The 19,922-nt window shown below is 43.4% G+C and overlaps 2 protein-coding genes across 3 annotated transcripts; both read left to right on the top strand.

Annotated features, from left to right (window-relative positions):
• The first annotated feature begins 4,341 nt into the window (after positions 1-4,341).
• Positions 4,342-7,688, top strand: LOC121756934. 2 transcript variants are annotated; one of them, XM_042152376.1, is made up of 6 exons: positions 4,342-4,601; positions 4,701-4,897; positions 4,990-5,069; positions 7,041-7,116; positions 7,182-7,286; positions 7,366-7,688. In XM_042152376.1, exons 2-6 carry the CDS (start codon positions 4,748-4,750, stop codon positions 7,501-7,503), a joined length of 549 nt encoding a protein of 182 aa, XP_042008310.1. In that variant the 5' UTR covers positions 4,342-4,601; positions 4,701-4,747; the 3' UTR covers positions 7,504-7,688. The 2 variants fall into 2 exon arrangements, with proteins under 2 accessions (XP_042008310.1, XP_042008309.1); XM_042152375.1 differs by having other exon boundaries at positions 4,343-4,601; positions 4,691-4,897.
• A 3,436-nt stretch (positions 7,689-11,124) lies between these two features.
• On the top strand, positions 11,125-12,351 carry LOC121759718 (5-keto-4-deoxy-D-glucarate aldolase-like). The gene has a single exon (XM_042155394.1). It carries the CDS (start codon positions 11,171-11,173, stop codon positions 12,200-12,202), a length of 1,032 nt encoding a protein of 343 aa, XP_042011328.1. The 5' UTR covers positions 11,125-11,170; the 3' UTR covers positions 12,203-12,351.
• The last annotated feature ends 7,571 nt before the right edge of the window (positions 12,352-19,922 follow it).

Below are 19,922 nucleotides of genomic sequence, written 5' to 3'. Positions count from 1 at the left end.
GGGAATTTGTAGTTCATTAAATTTCTTAAATCATATGGTTTTAAATTAGTTGTAGTTAGTAATTAAGGGATTCGTTAGCAATTGATCACACCTCTCTGATATGTACAGAAGTAAAATTTATTCTATATATATCTAACATGATTCTTAAGGATTTTTAATTTTAAATCAAAATAAAGAAAATTGTAAATATATATTATATTACTCCTTCCAGAAATAGTAAATAAATATTATATTACTCCTTCCATCTCAAGTTAGAGGTATTTCTTTTGACATTGGATTTAATAGAGTATAAAGCTTATGTGAAGAGGCAATAAAATAGGAGAGAAAACAAAATAGGAAAGAGATATAAAAAGTAAAGTAAAATAGAATAAAGTTTTTGTTATAAAAGTAAATGACTTAACTAATTTGGGATAAATAGAAATAAAATAGGACTTAACTAATTTGGGACAAATGAAATATTATATTTTCTTAATAATAATATTAGTAGTAATTAAATTAAGAGAAAATGGGTTGATTATATTTTGATGGGATGAAACTTTAGGCCTAAATAGAACGTGAAAATAGGCACATTTTCACTCTTCTGTTTTGCAATTTGCCTTTCTGCGTTTGTTAAATAGGGACAAACTTGGGCTCTATATATTGTAGTAGTATTAACCATAAAAAATGTATTACTACTGCATAATGTTTTTTTTTGGTTTAACCACAGGTGTACTGAACCCGGCGGAATTCGACTAATCCTGCTCAACCGGGCTTGTGGATTAAGGCCGAAAGTCTCCCAGCGGGTGGCGGGGTTTGAACCCTGCATAATGTTTTTAACGTAATTGTTAATGACAAACTTAGGTATACGTCACAATGGATGTCTTCTTTTTTGAAACTAACCTAAGGCCACCCGCATAGCATTACACGGGTGGCTCGAATCCCGTCCCTCCGTGACGAGACGGGCGCGGGATACGTTGCAGCGTCCCGTCTCGTCCCAAGCCCGCCGAGACAGCCCGCGAGCTGTCTCGCCACGCGCGCGCGCGACATGGCGCCCTCCGGCGCGATGCGTGACGCCCACTCGCCGGCCCGCGATTGGGTTTCGTCAAGCTGACGCAATAAATCATTTTTTAAAAATAATTTACTTAATAATAATAAATTTTAAAATTCGAAAATGATAATATTACCGTTTTTCGACCGTTTTCCCATTTTTTTTACTCTATAAATACTCCTATTTCATCCTCATTTTACACACAAACACACATCTATTCTTCTCAAATCATCTCTCTTTCCACTCCAATTTTCATCTCAAATCAACTCTTTTATTCTTCCCCCAAAGTTAATCGATCTAATGGATCCATATGAGCAAATGAGTCGAATAATGGAAGAATCACTTGAAGAAGATCGACGCCGGGAGGCGGAGGAAGCCGCGCCTCCCCAAAGACGCTCCCGGACTTACATCTATCGTAACCGGGAGGAAGCTGCCGCAAGGTTAGTACGCGACTACTTCTGTGATAACCCGGTTTGGGGAGATACCTACTTCCGTTGCCGTTTCCGCATGCGGAAACCGCTATTTCTCCACATCGCAAATACATTGGCAGCCCGGGAAGAATTCTTCCAAGAACGGTTCGACGCCTTCCCAGCCACACGACGCTGCAGCAATCCATCAGCTTGCGGCTGGACAAACGGCAGATGTGTTCGACGAATACCTCCACATTGGAGAGGGCACTGGGAGAATGTGTTTGCTCCAATTCTGCAAAGGCGTCCGGGCAGCCTTCACCGACGAATTTCTCCGGAAGCCAAGCACGACAGATTGCCAGTTTCTGCTCCGCCTTCACGAACAAGTGCACGGATTCCCTGGAATGTTTGGCAGCGTCGATTGCATGTATTGGCAATGGAAGAATTGCCCTGTGGCATGGAAGGGGTCGTACACGAGCGGCCACAAAGGCACCCACCCCACCGTTATACTCGAGGCCGTTGCCGGCTACCGGCTATGGATCTGGCATGCGTACTTCGGGGTCCCCGGATCGAACAACGACGTAAACGTGCTCCACCAATCCGACCTCTTCGCCGAAGTTTTGGATGGTAAAGCGTCGGCCATCAACTTCATCGCTAACAACCGGGGGTATAAAATGAGGTACTATCTTACCAACAGCATCTACCCGAAGTGGCCAACCTTCGTGAAGACGTGTAGCAGGCATGTGAACGCAAAGCAGGCGCTTTTTGCGCAGAAGCAGGAGGCTGCTCGAAAGGATGTAGAGCGGACGTTCGGGGTTCTCCAAGCGTGCTTCAACATTATCAAAGCTCCGGCTCGTACGTGGTTCATGGAGAGCATGGTTGACATCATGTATACGTGCATAATCTTGCACAACATGATTGTTCAAGACGAAGGATCCGAGGCGGGAAATTGGTTCGACCCTGAAGCCCCCGGAAGCTCAACCGCAAGTAGTCCGCCTCGAAGTGGAGTGCATCCGTCTTTACAAGAAAGGTTGTCTATTCGAGCAAGGACACATGACTCTACCGCCCATGCCCAACTCCAAGATGATCTAATGGAGCACATTTAGGCAAAATTTGACAATCGATAGAAACACAACATCGCCGTTCTTCTTCTTCTTTGAGCTTTAAAGATTTTGAATTTAGTGAGAGTGAGCGGAAGAAATTAAATTATGTATTTTTCATTTCTTAGGATTTTTAATTATGTTTTTTTTTTATTTTTTTAAGAATTTTATGTTGCAAATTTATTTTATTTAATTAAATGTGTTTTTATTAATTGAATTTGTTGGAAATAAAAATAAAAAAATGAAAATGAATGAATAGTAATTTAAGAGATGGTTAAGAGACGGATAAGAGATGGAGGGTTGCAGGTTCTGTCCCTTAGTTAAGAGATGGAGTAAAAAGTACAGTGAGGCCCAAGAATAGTAATTTAAGAGACGGTTAAGGGACGGATAAGAGACAGCGTTGCAGATGGCCTAATAAAGCATGATTGCAATTTTTTTTATTATTTTTGTTGAATTATTCAAGAGAGATTTTTAATAAGAGAGCAAAAATTAAGTATAATTTTCTATTTGTAATAATTTGAATACCAAATTTATTTATTAAAAGAAATCATTTTAGCAATTAAATTCTACTCCCTCCGTCCCACTTTAGGAGTCCTAGTCACTTTTGCACGCCCTTTTTATAAAAGTTATAATAAATAGTTAAAGTGGAGAAATGTAAAGTAAGAGAAAGAATAATGTTGAGAAGTCCATCTTACTTTAGGAGTCTCGGTCACTTTTGCACACCCTTTTTATAAAAATCAATAAATAGTTAAAGTGGAGAAATAGTAAAGTACAACATTATTCTTTCTCTTACTTTACCATTTTTTCACTTTTACTATTTATTACTCCCTATGTTCCATAGAAATATGCCATATTTTCTTTTTCGTCCATCCCATAAAAATAGTTCATATCCATTTATGGTAGTAACATTTTTCTCCTTCACTTTTACTTTATAATTTATGGGTTACACCATCCACTACACAATTTCAACTACTTATTCTTCTTCTCTTTTACTTTACCAATTCTACATTAAAATTCGTGCCAAACCCAAATGGCATATTTCTATGGGACGGAGGGAGTATGATTTTTATAAAAAGGGTATGCAAAAGTGACCGAAACTCCTAAAGTGAGACGGAGAGAGTAATTTCCTATTTATCTCGTAGTTGTAATTAGGGGTCAGCAAAAAAACCGAAAACCGAATATCTGAACCAAACCAAACCTAAATTTTGAAATTCGGTTCGGTTCGGGCGAAAAAAAACTGCAAAAACCAAATAATCGAATTATATTTTAAATATAATATTATATATATTCTATTGATTTAATATATTCTATATAATATGTATTATATATATATTCTATTAATTTTATATTTTATATTTTATAGATATGCTATATTCTATTATATAAAATAAAATATATATTATATATATATATATATATATATATATTAATATATAGTATATGTTTTTTTTTTTTTCAGTTTTTTGGTTTTTCCATATAATTTCGGTTTTTTTAGTTTTGTTCGGTTTTGGTTTTTCGGGTTCGGTTCGGTTTGAGTTTTGAACTAAATTCGATTTTTCAGTTTTCCTTCGGTTTGAGAAATAACTGAATTGAAGCCCGAGTGCTCACCCCTAATTGTAATAATTCGAATACTCAATTTATTGAATAGCGGAAAAACGCCTTAACAACAAAACTTCATTTTATTGAGAATTAAAGGAAATCATGTTTTGTTTGTTATTTCTGATTTTCCAAGCCCCAAACCAAATAAAACCTTATGTGGGCTCACATACCCAATAAAAGATGCCAAACCTCTATAATGGCACAGATTTCAAATTTCCATTGCCCGAGGATTAAAATTAAGACTAATTGTTGTAATTATAAATTAAATTAATAATTAAAGTTTAGCCAATAGATTTCCGATCATATCGCACGAGGCGCACGTTAGATGCGACCGCCGTCCAACCTCATTCAATGATCTCTCTCTGCCTCACATCGTCGCCGTCAGCATCTCTCTCGCTTAAGCCCTCGTACTTTTCCTCCACCAGGCCTATATACACACGATACAACCAACTCAAAAAACTCAAACAGGTATTCATATTAACATCTATACTAAGCGCTGTTGGTTTTATTTCCTTTTGCCGGTGTAATTTTTTTAAGTTAGTATTGGTTTGATTTAGAGGAGGTCAGGAAATGGCAAGGTCAGGGCGGAGCTCTCTACCGACGCGCCGGTCGCTATGGCGATCGGCGCGTGCATTCTCAACTCGCTGATTTTTCCGGCGGCTCCTTCGCCGGAGGATATGGAGGCTGAATCTTTGATTGACTCCGCCGACGCGAGATTCGCCGTTATGGGGATCATTAGCTTCATTCCTTATTTCAATTGGATGGTAATCACTCTTTTTCGTCTCTATTTTGGGGATCTGGTTTGATAATTTGATTTTTAGTCAATGATTTGAGATATGGTGCTTTATCGGTGTAGATCTGGGTGTTTGCTTGGATGGATACCGGAAAGCGGCGTTACGCTGTTTATGCTATCGTCTATTTAGCCCCGTACTTGAGGTTTGAATCACGCTTTCATTTTTCTTTGTTTTAGTAATTAACTTCGTTTAGTTCCTTAGGCCATCCGCAATGGGGCGGACGATGACACGCTCGATGGCGCGCATCGTCCGTGCCCGCCATCGTCCGCCCCATTGCGGGTGCGTGACATAGGCCGCGGACGATCGTCGCGCCCTATACAGCTATACTAAGGGCGCGGAGTATAGGGCGGACGATGGCCGCGGACGATAGGCCATCGTCCGGCCCACTGTGGGCTACGCGGACGATCGACGCGGACGATGGCATGCGGTTTCGTTTTTTTATAAATAGAGTTCGGTTGTAATTTCATTTCACGATTTCACTTTCGAAACTTATTATTACATTTACATAATTACTACGAAATGGATTCAAGTCCCAATAGTCCTATGTTTAGCGGAGAGGCGCGTTGGCCGGGTACAGAACCCGACGAATATCGTTCGTTCGACGCCGACACCCAGTATGATCCCGATTTCAGTACGGAATCGTACGGGTTGTCTGACATGGAGCCGTCTTCCGATCCCGCCCCAGCCAAAAAGAAGCGGAACCGGCAGCGGGCGCAGAAGTTGCCGCCTCCTGGAAATTGCGATGAGTACGCCCCCGGCCGTACGAACTACACCAACGACGAAACACTCATTTTGGCCCGGTGTTGGGTAGATATATCGGAAGACCCGATTTTCGCGAACAACCAGAGGCAGGGCGCGTACTGGGAGCGCATCGCCGGCCTCTACAATGAGGCCAAGCCGCCGACCGCGTACAAGCGCAAACGTGAGCAACTCCGCAAGCACTGGGATCAAGTGAAGAAGCAAGTGAACTTGTACGCGGCGGAGTTCGAGAAGTCCACACGGGCACAAGGGAGCGGCGAGAGCTTGAGCGACGTGCGCGCTAAAGCGCTGTTGTCGTACCGGTCGATGTACGACGACTTCAAGCACGGGGCCATCTGGGCGCTCTTGAGGGACAAACATAAGTTCCAAGGTGGAATTCTGCACACTGGTGCGCCGAAGAGGACGAAGACCACCGAAGCTGGTGATTACACGAGCAGCGGCAATCACCCGGTTGACCTCAACCGGACGTACGTGGATGAAGGGAGTTCCAGCACACCGGTGTCCTCCCGGCGTCAAGGGTGCGAAGGCCAAGGGGAAGGCGGCCGCGACCTCATCCTCGACCGCTGCAAACCCATCTCCATTCCCGGAAACGCCCCCGACCCAGACGGCCACCGCGTTTGAGTCGTTGGCAACAACGTCGATGGCGAGGACGTTATTGCAGACGCACAAGGCCCTCAAGAAGTGGACCGACCCCGACGAAGCCGAATATCTCTGGGCGTTAATCGATGAGCTGCGTCGAAAGTTGGGAATTGCACCGACTTATTTGTTTTTTTTTGTAAGTTGAATGGTGTAACTTTTTTTTATTAATGCGTCGCCATTTGTTATTTAGACGTTTTTTATTTACTCGTTACTTGTTATTTGAAAACATTTAAATTAATTAAACAAAACAATAAAATGATGATGTGGCGCGCCATAGGGCGCGCCTTAAGGCGCCCCACTGCAGGTGGGGGGGAAGGAGGATAAAACTGATGACGTGGCGCGCCATAGGGCGCGTCTTAGGGCGCATCTTAAGCTTATACAGATGAACTTATCTTCCATAAACTCCTGATGCATAAGTAACACTGGTCTTATTATCCTATTCTTATATAATGTTGCACAATGGAGACTGCTTTGCTAGAAAGTTCAAAAACTTCACTCTTATTGGCACAATCTTCTAAATGTTTGGAATATATGTGTTCAATAGTAGTTGGTAAATTTGCACTTGCTGCATGTTTTTGCAGATAGGTAGTTATTATCAGTGGATTTTTTTAGGTGTAAACTCTAAAATCATGTATCTTACTTCAATTTGCCAGTATCTGCCTCCTGTGATGCAAATTGCAAAATATCATTTGGATTGAGTAGACTTGTTTTCCAGATCGAATCTATCAATATCTCCCGAAGAGAGCTGGCTGCCAATTGCTAGCGTTCTCCTTTGCATATTTCACATTCAGGTGGGAGAATCTCAGATTCTTCTAGGTGGTAACTCAAGATTAAATCAACCTTTTGTTGTTGGCAGCTAGAAGCAAGCATTAAAAATGGAGATATTCAGGGCTTCAAAATATTTAATGAGGCTGCAAACCATCTCTCATCAATAAGGAAGAAAGGCAAAAAATCCAAAGAGGTATGCGATCCAAAACAAAGAATGAAATATGTATAATGCTTACGAGTTTTCATTTATTTTGATCTATGTTGCTTGACAGAGGGAGGAGAGAAATGATTTCCACAATCTGCCCTCTGCACGTGAACACTATAGAAATGAATTAGGTGATTGGTCCAATCCCCAGAAACACCACAACGATCATGAAATATTGAGTGAAGATGAAGAGGGCAATGCTTGATGGTTAACTGCAATCCGTGGTTGCCTTTGTTTTAAATTTCGATATGTGCATTTACATCAATGTTGTGGATTACAAGCAGGGTATCTAACAGTGTTTTGCATTGATTTGTGAATTTGAATATACATGAAATTGTTCTCGTATGAAAAATAACTAATGGCGATTAGTGAGCGTGGGTTCTGGTTTCAGACAAGTTGCACTATCTAGTTCGGTTTATGGAATTCAGTTTTAGTTTTGGGTCTATATAACAATTTTATCATATGCTGCCAAGATCATATTAGTCATTCATGTCAAATTGTTAATTAACCAAAATTACTGTATTTCATAACAAGCCATTTCAAAGATTTGCTCTCCATTAAATTTTTTTCGACCATGTAGCATAGGCAAATTTAATTTTAGGGCATACTATCATAGTAACATTTGATTAAGATTTTTTTATACATGATTCTCTTTCAATGAAATTTCTTATGACCTAAATGATAAATGACCACTAAATGGACATACATGATTTTTTTATACATGATATATGAAACAAAGAGAATGTTACTATTCGAGGTTCGAGATGCCTGTAAATCAGCGTTGAGAATAGTAATTGGGTCGGTTGATGAATACCCTTGTTAGTTACCAAAACAAGTAAAAAAAGGAAATACTAAGTTATAGTACTCATTCGTCCCATAATATATATCACACTTTCCTTTTTAGTTTGTTTCACGAAAGATGTCACATTTCCTTTTATGGGAAAAATTCTCTCTCACATTAATATAAATATATTATTTTCCCTCTCCATCTAAAACACAAAACAACATCTCCTAAAATCTCATGCTATTTTCCAAGTATGACATCTATTATGGAACGGAGGAAGCAGTAATTATCTGTCGAACTATAACTTATCGGATTTGGATCCCCTGCTGTGCTAAAAGCCACAGCAGGGACGTTGTGCACAAATACACACATATTTTATTCATAAAAAATGTTAAAATGTTAACTTTATTTTATATAAACCTCTTGCTATGGCTTTTAGCACAGCAGGGGAGCATCAGCAGTGGCGCGGAATTCCCAGCGGAATTCCCCGCGTAATTCCCAAAAACACCTCCTGCCACGTCATACGGACTTCCCACTGCACTGCCACGTCATAAGGAATTCCCACTGCACAGTGGAGGACATCCCCAAGGAAATCCCGAAGGACTTCCCACAATTAAAAAAATTCACAAATTCATAAATTAAACAATTTTCGGAAGTAAGAAATTTACGGAATTAAATAGTCGACACGAATACGGAGAAAATGCAACCACTTTATTTTAAAAAAAACATACTTCATTATAAAAAAAAATACATAATTACTAAAAAAATTACATTATTAAAATAAAAATATGCTTCTCACTACTCGTTAATACAAGTGGTGTGAATGAAATGAAGTTCAACGGGACATATTTATAGAAATTAAAAAAAACATTTAATGCAATAAATGAGAATTCCGCGTGGACGTCCGTGGGAGTCAACGCAATGGCGGAATTCCGTGGGAGTCAACGCGATGGAATTCTGCGTAAACATTGCGGAACTGCGGTGTTCTCGGCGGAATTCCATATCCGTGCCTACCATGCACAATGGCGGACGTCCGGCACGCCGGTCGGAATTTCGCCGGGACAGGCGTCATTGCTGATGCTCTTAGGCCACCCGCAACGCGTCACGCGGGTGGCCCGTATTCCGTCACAGAGGGACGGGACGACGGCGTGACGCGTTGCAGCGCCCCGTCTCGTCCCCTGCCCGTTCCGCCTTCCGTCCCTCCGAGACCCGTTGCGAGATGTCTCGCCACGCGCTCCCGCGACGTGGCGAGCTCCTAGGCCATGCGTGACGCCAACTCGCCGGCCCGCGAGTGGAATTCGTCACGCTGACGCAATAAATTAAAATTTTTTTAATTCGAATTAAAATAAAAAAAAATAAAAATTGGCAAACGTTAATATTACCGTTTTATAGCCGTTTTCTTTTATTATTATTATTTTTATATTTTTTTACTCTATAAATACTCCTAGTTCATCCTCATTTCACACACAACTACACATCTATTCTTCCCAAATCATCTCCATTTACTCTCTAATTTTCATCTCAAATCATCTCTCTTTTATTCTTCCCCCAAATTTAATCGATCTCATGGATCCGTATGAGCAAATGCGTCGAATAATGGAAGAATCACTTGAAGAAGATCGACGTAGGGAGGCGGAGGAAGCCGCGCCGCCCCAAAGACCCTCCCGGACTTACATCCATCGTAACCGGGAGGAAGCCGCCGCAAGGTTAGTCCGTGACTACTTCTGCGATAACCCAGTGTGGGGAGATACCTACTTCCGTCGCCGTTTCCGCATGCGGCAACCGCTATTTCTCCACATCGCAAATACATTGGCGGCCCGAGAAGAGTTCTTCCAAGAAAAGTTCGATGTCGTCGGCCGTCCCAGCCACACGACGCTGCAGAAATGTACTGCAGCAATCCATCAGCTTGCGATTGGACAAACGGCGGATGTGTTCGACGAATACCTCAACATTGGAGAGAGCACTGGGAGAATGTGTTTGCTCCAATTCTGCAAAGGCGTCCGGGCAGCCTTCACCGACGAATTTCTCCGGAAGCCAAGCACGACAGATTGCCAGTTTCTGCTCCGCCTTCACGAACAAGTGCACGGATTCCCTGGAATGTTTGGCAGCGTCGATTGCATGTATTGGCAATGGAAGAATTGCCCGGTGGCCTGGAGGGGTCGTACACGAGCGGCCACAAAGACACCCACCCCACCGTTATACTCGAGGCCGTCGCCGACTACCAGCTATGGATCTGGCATGCGTACTTTGGGGTCCCCGGCTCGAACAACGACATAAACGTGCTCCACTAATCCGACCTCTTCGCCGAAGTTTTGGATGGTAAAGCGTCGGCCATCAACTTCACCGCTAACAATCGGCGCTATAAAATGGGGTACTATCTTGCCGACGACATCTACCCGAAGTGGCCAACCTTCGTGAAGACGTGCACTAGGCCTGTGAACGCAAAGCAGGCGCTTTTTGCGTAGAAGTAGGAGGCTGCTCGAAAGGATGTAGAGCGGACGTTCGGGGTTCTCCAAGCGTGCTTCAACATTATCAAAGCCCCGGCTCGTACGTGGTTCATGGAGAGCATGGTCAACATCATGTATATGTGCATAATCTTGCACAACATGATTGTTCAAAACGAAGGATCCGAGGCGGGAAATTGGTTCGACCCTGAAGCCCCCGGAAGCTCAACCGCAAGTACACGTGACTCTACCGCCCACGCCCAACTCCAAGATGATCTAATGGAGCACATTTGGGCAAACTTTGGCGGAGGAAATTAAATTATGTATTTTAATTTTTTAAGGATTTTTATTTATGTTTTTTTATTTTTATTTTTAATTTTATGTTGTGATATTTTATTTTTAATGAAGTGTGCTTTTTGTTAATTGAATTTGGTTGGAAATAAAAATAAAAAATGAAATTGAATGAATAGTAATTTAATGGACGGTTAAGGGACGGAGGTTGCAGATTCCGTCCCTTAGTTAATGGATGGAGTAAAAAAGTACAATGGAGCCCGTGAATAGTAATTTAAGGGACGGTTTAGTGACGTTCGATGACCTTATCCCTTTTCATTTCACTTCGTCACTGCTTCCACTTCCCAGTAAATATGGCGTCTTCCTCCCTCTCCTCATCCTCACTCTCCTCTCTCCGAAAATCCCTCGCCATTGCTAATTCCACCCCCAACTCCAACTTTCCTTCGATCTCAGTCCCAAATTTTCAGCAAAAAACCCTACCACAAACCCTAACAACTAATCGCAAACACCTGACGCACTCCTCCACCAACTCCACCGCCGTCCCCACCGTCTCTCCACCGCGATCCCTCAAATCCCGCCTCAAGAACGGCGAGACTCTATATGGCATCTTCCTCCTCACCTTCTCCCCTACGCTGGCCGAAATCGCAGGTCTCGCCGGCTACGACTTCGCCGTGGTGGACATGGAGCACGGCCACGGCGGAATCTCCGACGCCCTCCCCTGCCTCCACGCTCTCGCCGCCACCAACACCGCTGCCGTGCTCCGCATCCCGGAATCCTCCACCGCGTGGGCGAAAAAAGCCCTAGATCTAGGCCCGCAGGGCATCATGTTCCCGATGATCGAAAGCCCGAAGTCGGCCCGGAAGGCCGTGTCGTACTGCCGGTTCCCACCCAACGGCGTGCGCGGGTCGGCGCACACGATCGTGCGGGCGTCGGACTACGGGATCGACGAGGGGTATTTGAGTAATTTCGAGGAGGAGCTGCTGGTGATGTGCCAGGTGGAGTCGGAGGAGGGGGTGAAGAAGATCGACGAGATCGCGGCGGTGGAGGGAGTGGACTGCGTGCAGATGGGGCCGCTGGATTTGAGCGCGAGCATGGGGTACCTGTGGGACCCAGGGCACAAGAAGGTGAAGGAGGCGCTGCGAGGGGCGGAGAAGGCGGTGCTCAAGGGGAAATCGGCTTATCTGTCGGGGTTCGTGATGCCGCACGACCCGGCGACGGAGCTGCGGCGGAGGGGGTACCATATGGTGTCGGGGGCGGCGGACGTGGGGCTGTTCCGGAGTGCGGCGGTGGAGGATGTGAGGAGGTTTAAGGCGAGCTTGGTGGATGATGATGATGCTGGCAAGGAGAGTGTTGTAGTTGCCGAGGAAAAATACTGGAGTGAGTGAAATGGTAAATGATATCACTGTTTGTTTGGTTTCTTCATCTCGTCAGATGCTTAATCTGATTTAGTTTGCTCGATTTTGTAATGCTCTTCAATGGAACTTGCTATACAGATTAAGGGCTCATGATGGTAAATGGGAATGCTTTACATTTCTATGCGATCACACAAACACTTGTTGGTGGTTACATTGTTGGCTAGTAGTGTTGCTAAGATAACCCAAGTTTAAAAAATTACATACATTGATCAGTAAAATTTACTTACATTGATCAGTAAAGTTTACTACTACATCACAAGCAGAGATCAGTTTGTCACATGTAGTTATAGATTCATGTTCAGCTTATCACACAAATTTATGAATTCATGTTATATTGCCTATAATGATCAATTCTTGTTTAGAATATGTGGCTGGGCATGTTTGGCTAAATTCCACGAATGTACTTCATGGGAGATGATATCCGCCATTTGTACCCGGAAAAAAAACATTTTCAGTGATGGGAAAGACGCGTGAGCCTCTCGCGTGTTTGCCTTGGATACACGCGTGAGCCTCTCGCGTGTTTGCGGATACACGCGCCTGCCTCTCGCGTGTTTAATCTGCTACACGTCTCCCTATCCCTTCCACCGCAGCAACAGATTCTCACCCGTAGCAGCATTCGCATCCGCCAAAAAACCCAACCACCGCAAAAGGCTGCTGCTTCCCAATAATCTCTGCCACCGCCGCCACACTGAGGCTCCGCCAGACTTCCACCCTCTAATTCACCGCGTCGAGGATTCCGATTGTGATGAAATTGATACAATTGATGACGGTGATGGAGATGTATCGTGAGAATCGGATGAACTCAAGGCCATTTCATCCCTTTTCCAAGGGAGAGTTCCTCAAAAGCCCGAGAATTCGAGCCGACAACGGCCTCTTCCTCTTCCTCACAAGATCCGACTTTGGGAGTTTATCAAACACGCGAGAGGCTCACGCGTGTATCCAAGGCAAACACGCGAGATGCTCACGCGTCTTTCCCATCACTGGAAATGTTTTTTTTTCCAGGTACAAATGGCGGATATCATCTCCCATGACGTACATTCGTGGAATTTAGCCGGGCATGTTGAGATGCATCCAGTGTCTCCAACATCCATCTGTAGCGCGCGCAATCTTTTAATCTAATAATTGAATTATTTACCCTCCTCCATTTGGAACATTAATATTCTCCTCCAAAACAAAATAAAAAATATTGAAAAACCTCATGGAAAAAAATCCTTTTGTTTTTCGGAAATGCCCTACAATTACAGAGGATGACAAGAGAAAGATGCACTTACAGTAAATTTGTTTCTCGTAAAAGAATTTAACACATTGACCCGAGTGCACAACTGTACAAGTCCACATTGTGCCTTAAATTACCAACTAAGAGCATCTGCAACGGTGAACGGTCCGTCCGTCCGTGCCAGTGGCACGGAAGACGTCATCTGCCGCTGCGCTCGTGCCGCTGGCACGGTGCTGCTCGATGCATCAAGCACGTCCGTGCCAGCTAGCAGGTGACGTGACAACGTGTGATTGGCCAACGGCATTTCCGTTGGAAAATCTATTTTTTTAAATCTAAAATAATAACAAAAAATAAAAAAAAATTTCTCAATCCCAAAAAAATGCCCGTTTTTTTGCCCGTTTTCCTGTATTTTTTCCCCCAAAATCATCTATAAATACACACATTCATCATCCATTTTTCACATCAAATCACCTCTCATTCACCTCTCATTCATATTTTCATACAACTTATCTACACCTTCATCTCTCACTCAAAACCTCAAATGGATTTCACGCATCTCATTGCGGAAGCGGAGCGCGAAGAACAAGAATACTACGAACAATCGTGCCGCTTATGAAGCATATGTCGCAGCGAATACCCCCGCCCCTCCTCCTCAACCAACTAGATCAACTCGCCGCTACATCCATCGTGACCGGGAGGGAGCCCACGAAAGGCTCGTTGCCGACTATTTTACCGACCCGCCGCGGTTTCTGGCAGATTACTTTAGGCGTCGTTTTCGCATGTCAAAGCGCTTGTTTATACGTATTATCAACACATTGTCCGCCCGTGTTGAATTCTTCCAAACAGGTCCAGATGCAGCCGGTCGGCAAAGTATCTTGGTGTTGCAGAAGTGTACGTGTGCCATCCGACAACTCGCTATTGGGCAAACGGCCGACCTCTTCGACGAGTATTTGCATGTCGGTGAGTCCACTGGAATCATTTGTCTGAAAAATTTTTGCGAGGGCGTTCGTACAACTTTCAGTGATGAATTCCTTCGGGCACCCACCACCGATGATTGCCAACGGTTGCTTCGTCTTCACGAATCAGTCCATGGCTTTCCCGGAATGCTTGGCAGCATTGACTGCATGCATTGGAGGTGGAAGAATTGCCCGACTGCTTGGAGGGGGCAACACTTAAGCGGCCACAAAGGCGGTGGCCCAACACTTATCCTTGAAGTGGTCGCCGACTACCGCCTATGGATTTGACATGCATATTTCGGCGTTGCCGGATCCAACAACGACTTGAACGTGCTCTATTCTTCACCCCTCTTCAATGATGTGTTGGATGGTGTAGCACCGGCGATCGACTTCACCGTCAACAGAAATACATACCACATGGGTTACTATCTCGCCGATGGTATCTACCCAAGGTGGTCGACTTTCGTGAAGACGCTCAGCAACCCGCAAGACTCGAGACAGGTTCTTTTTGCGCAGCGTCAAGAGTCAGCGCGGAAAGACGTCGAAAGAGCCTTTGGGGTCCTTCAAGCCCGATTCAACATTGTGAAGGCCCCGGCTCGACTGTGGTACGTGAATAATATCGCCGACATCATGTACACGTGTATTATCTTACACAACATGATTATTGCCGACGAAGGACCGAGGACGGCTAGCTTCTACGACGAGGATGAAGCCGGAAGCTCAAGCGCGAGGTATCCCCCACGCCGAGGTGTGCATACGACGGTGGGTGAGAGGATCGAAACAAGGCACACAATGCGCGATACCTGAACCCACGTTGAGCTATAAGAAGACCTAATCAAACACATGTAAGCGAAATTCGGCAACGAGTAGTGGGTTTTTTTAATTTTACGAATTTAATTATGTAATTTTTAATTTTTAGGAGTTTAATTATGAAAATTTTAATTTTTAGGATTTTAATTATGTAATTTTTAATTTTTAATTTATTTTGTAATATTATTCCGGGTATGTGTAATGTATTTTAATTTTGTGGAAATATTTTTATTTAAATTGAATGATGGAATGGTGGGACCCTTGTGCCCGTCCTTGCGGAAGAGCACAGGTGTGGGTGTTGTGCTCTTACCTAAGAGCAGGCAGAAAAAGTGGTGCCGGGCCCACAACCGTACTCGTTGGGAAGAGCACGGTTGTGGGTGCTCTAAATTTCACGTTTTATTTTGAGAACATTCAAACCACATATCAAACTATACAAATTTTAAGAGCATCCGGCGGTTAGGGCGTTGGCTAGTCCACCATTGTGTGCGGCTACGGAAAGGAAGAAAAAAAAGCCCTAGAATTATGGCATGGACGACACATATTTCTAATCATGCGGTTGAGATTCAAACTTAGATTTACTTCATAAAAAAAACGCGGGGGTAAAACTGTCATTTCTCTCATTTAATTTCTGAATTTTGTCAAATATCACGTAAAATGATAAAATGATAGGTTTATTGCATAGAATGATAGTTTTGAGATTCAAACTTAGATTTACTTCATAAAAAAAAGCGCGGGGGTAAAACTGTCATTTCCCTCATTTAATTTCTGAATTTCGCCAAATATCACGTAAAATGATAAAATGATAGGTTTATTGCATAGAATGATAGTTTTGCCGGATAGAATGATACTCTGAGTTGATAAAATGATACTTTTGACTGACTGATAAAATGATAGGTTTATTGCATAGAATGATAGTTTTGCCGGATAGAATGATACTCTTAGTTGATAAAATGATACTTTTGACTGACTAATAAAATGATAGGTTTATTGCATAGAATGATAGTTTTGCCGGATAGAATGATACTCTGAGTTGATAAAATGATACTTTTGACTGACTGATAAAATGATAAAATGATAGGTTTATTGCATAGAATGATAGTTTTGCCGGATAGAATGATACTCTAAGTTGATAAAATGATACTTTTGACTGAATGATAAAATGATAAAATGATAGGTTTATTGCATAGAATGATAGTTTTGCCAGATAGAATGATACTCTGAGTTGATAAAATGATACTTTTAGCTTATAAATGTTAGGTTTACTGCTGATAAGTCGTATTCTAGGCCTTGATTACTGGTCAGTATGATGTGCAAAATTGATTATATCTGCAAAACAGTTGCTCAAAGTGTGCAGGTTAAGTGTTCTAGCCAGTAGGGAAGTTTCGGAATGTTCAGGTGATAAAGGGCGCTAGCATGATCTCATACTGATCAGTATTCGTGCTGAAACGGCTTGAGATGGAGAAGACGGATAGCTGGGACGGATTACCCACAATGGAGGGCAAAGAAGTCAACTTGCAATGAGGATTTACCCTAAAATCAAGGGTAATCTTCCCTATAAAAGGAAGCCAAGAAGGAGAGAGAAAGATATACACATTCACTCATTCACCACCATCTTTAGGTAGAGAGTTCTCTCGGTAATACCAGTCTTTCAGCCGTGTCCCGCTTCTTGCCTCGCCGCAGCCATGATCACCTGACGCCCAGATGTTCCCGGAGTACCAGTCATCCTTATTCCAGCCAGCAAGATCATAGTTTTGGAGTTCCATCGCCCGGAGTGGCAAAACACTTTTATTTTGCTTTCGTAGTTAAATTGCTTGTTTTTCCTTACGTTGGATCTTTGTTGCTTTTGGATATTTTCTGCTTTTGAAGTACTTGTTGAAGATCCGAACGTGTTTATGCTATGAAGTTGTTTTCTGTTCAGTTTACTTCGCCGATCTTTTTTCCTTCTGCCTAGTTAGCTTAGATCTAGAGTTTCTGGTCGTTTTGAGTATCGAATCGTGTGTTTCCAGTTAGTAGTTTATTTCTTCGAGTTAGCATAATCTGTTTACTTTTATTTCATAGAGGTTTGTTTCATGCAAGGTGCAGTTATGTGTTTCTTGTCTTCTTCCATGCTGATCAGTAGGCGGGATTTCAGTTTCGATGTTTGATTTTCGATTTGGAATTTTTGATTGTAGATCTGTGTTCGTGAGTTATTAATCTGTGTTTTTATGGTGCTGAATCTGGTTTGTTTTTCTTATTTTAGTTTGTGTTTGTTGAAGAAGATGATGTCCATATCCAAGTTTGGGACCACTTTTGCTTTTTAGATGCCTTTTGCTTTTTGTCCTTCACCTTTAGTACACCCTGCAGATCTGTCAGCCTAGTCACCACAACTACCACTTATTCTATGCTTTTCTGTTTAGCCTTTTATAGAAACCTAGTACTTTCCGCATATTTTCTGTTACACCGCATCCACCATAATTCCACGTACACCACTACATGTCGACCACCATTCACCCTTCCTAGTCAGTAGGACACCATCTTAATTTCCCGTCTAGGTAGAGACTCAACCCAAGCGTGGTAGCTAACCAAACCATCCAGAATATCACCACAATAGTTTTAACGCACCATCTCTGTGGGATTCGACCCCTACCTTCACTATACTACCCAGTAGAAGAGGGTTGAGGAATCTATGAAACCAGGGTCTAGGCTTAGTTAGGATCTCTATCCTGACCAGTAGGATATATCCTTGCTTGAACGACACCTACGCACCCTGCTGCATCTTTCAAATGGCGCCGTTGCCGGGGATGGATGGCTTTATTAGTTACTTTTGTGTGTGATACTTTGGTGTATATATTGTGTATAATTTCCTTTTTCTTTTCATTTCAGTTTATGAGCAGTAGCTCGTCTCCTGATCAGTGGAGGCCGAAAATACTCAAGCGAGGAACTATACTCGTAACCACTCGTTCTGGCCTGTCGACCACCCTGTCTGACCTAGGCACGAGTAGTGACAAAGAGAAGGGCACCATAGAGGGACCAATACCAGAAGAGAAATCACTGTTGGAAGCCAACCCAAGGGAAATGGCCAACCAGGGAGATGAAGACCCGGAGATCGGGACGCTGAACGCACATACTGAAGGAGAGCCCCCGCAAGCCATAGTCGTTACTCCAGGGCAAACCGCCTGCGATGTGAAGCCTCATGTGATCGCGATCCTGCCTACATACTGTGGGAAGAGCTATGAAGGACCGTATGAGTTTCTTCATGAGTTTTGTAAAATTTGTAGGGCGCAGAGGAGACCAGCAGGAGCGACTGAGGATGATTATAGGCTGAAGGCTTTGCCATTTGTGCTCAAGGGGGAAGCTAACACCTAGTTCATGCGCCTGCCCCCCAACTCTATTGAGACTTGGGCCGATTTCAAGTCAGCATTCCTGGGCGAGTTTTTTCCGTCATCCAAGACAAGCGCGCTGAAGAGGGAAATAACTAATGTGAAGCAAGGGTATGATGAACCCTTGAGTGATTATTGGGCAAGATACATGGGTCTTTTGGAATCATGTCCCAACCATCGCATGACGGACATTAAAGTACATCATACTTTCTACGAAGGTATGAACGCGGTAACCAAGGACCTGGCAAATTCATCGTCAGGAGGAAGCTTCACGCAATTACGGGTCAGCGAAGCGAAGAGAGTCCTAAGGAAGCTACTGAATGCAAAGAAAGAGTATGACCATTCAAGGGAAGGATACAACCGAGAGCGGGCTGCTGTTGCCTCGCTTACTGATCAGGAAAATAAGCTGGAGCAGAAAATGGATTTGAAAATGGATGAGCTGAAGAAGTCACTTCTGAGTGCGATCGAGAAGAGCACTCCACCACCTTCCCCAGCTGGGAATTACAAGGGTGCAGAACAGGGAAATCAAGGACCGAACTATGATCAGCCTAATGACTTCGGGAATATGGAACAAGTTAATGCTGCAGGGTACTTCAATTCTAGTGGGCATTGGATTCAAGGTAGACAACGAGATGCACCATGGAGGGATCATCCAAACTTCCGATGGGGTGACGGAAGCCAAAATCAGAACCAAGGTCAGAACCAGTATAACCCCCATCCGAACCAAAACCCTAACCGTGGACCAGCAAACCCAGACTACCAGCCCAACTGGTCAGGAAGAAACCAACAATCCCAAAACCAAAACCCACAAAACCAGAACCCGAACCCTGTCTATGTGCCGCCCCACCAGAGAAACTTCCAAAATTTCCAAAATCAGCCAAACCCAGGACCCCAACACCATCAGAACCAAAATCAATTCCAAGGCCAGCAACAGAATCAATATCCTCAAGATCAGTACACCCCTCCTGCCCAGTATAACCAATACCCGCCTAATCAAGGCCAGCAAAACTCCCAGAAATATCAACACCAAGGGCCGAGTCATTTCCAAAATTCGAACAGGCCAAGGAGATCCGTTGAGGACATGATGGGTGAAATGCTAGCGTCACAACAGAGCATCAAAGGAGAATTGCAATCCCATAATAAGGTCGTGTAGGGGATGCAAAATGCCCAGAAGGAACATAAGGCGAACATGGATATGATGAATAGGCAGTTAGCTCAACTGGCCAGTTCGGTGGGTGATTTGAAGGGAAATGCGGGGAAACTCCCATCTACAGTCCAAATACCCGAAAAGGCAAATGTGAGTAAGGTTACGTTGAGGTCAGGAACTACTTATGACGCGCCTCAACCGA

This window comes from Salvia splendens, chromosome 12 (genome assembly GCF_004379255.2).
Source record: "Salvia splendens isolate huo1 chromosome 12, SspV2, whole genome shotgun sequence".
NCBI lineage: Eukaryota > Viridiplantae > Streptophyta > Magnoliopsida > Lamiales > Lamiaceae > Salvia > Salvia splendens.
The sequence above is the reverse complement of the archived record's forward strand: the minus strand, read 5'-3'. Positions and strand labels throughout refer to the sequence as shown.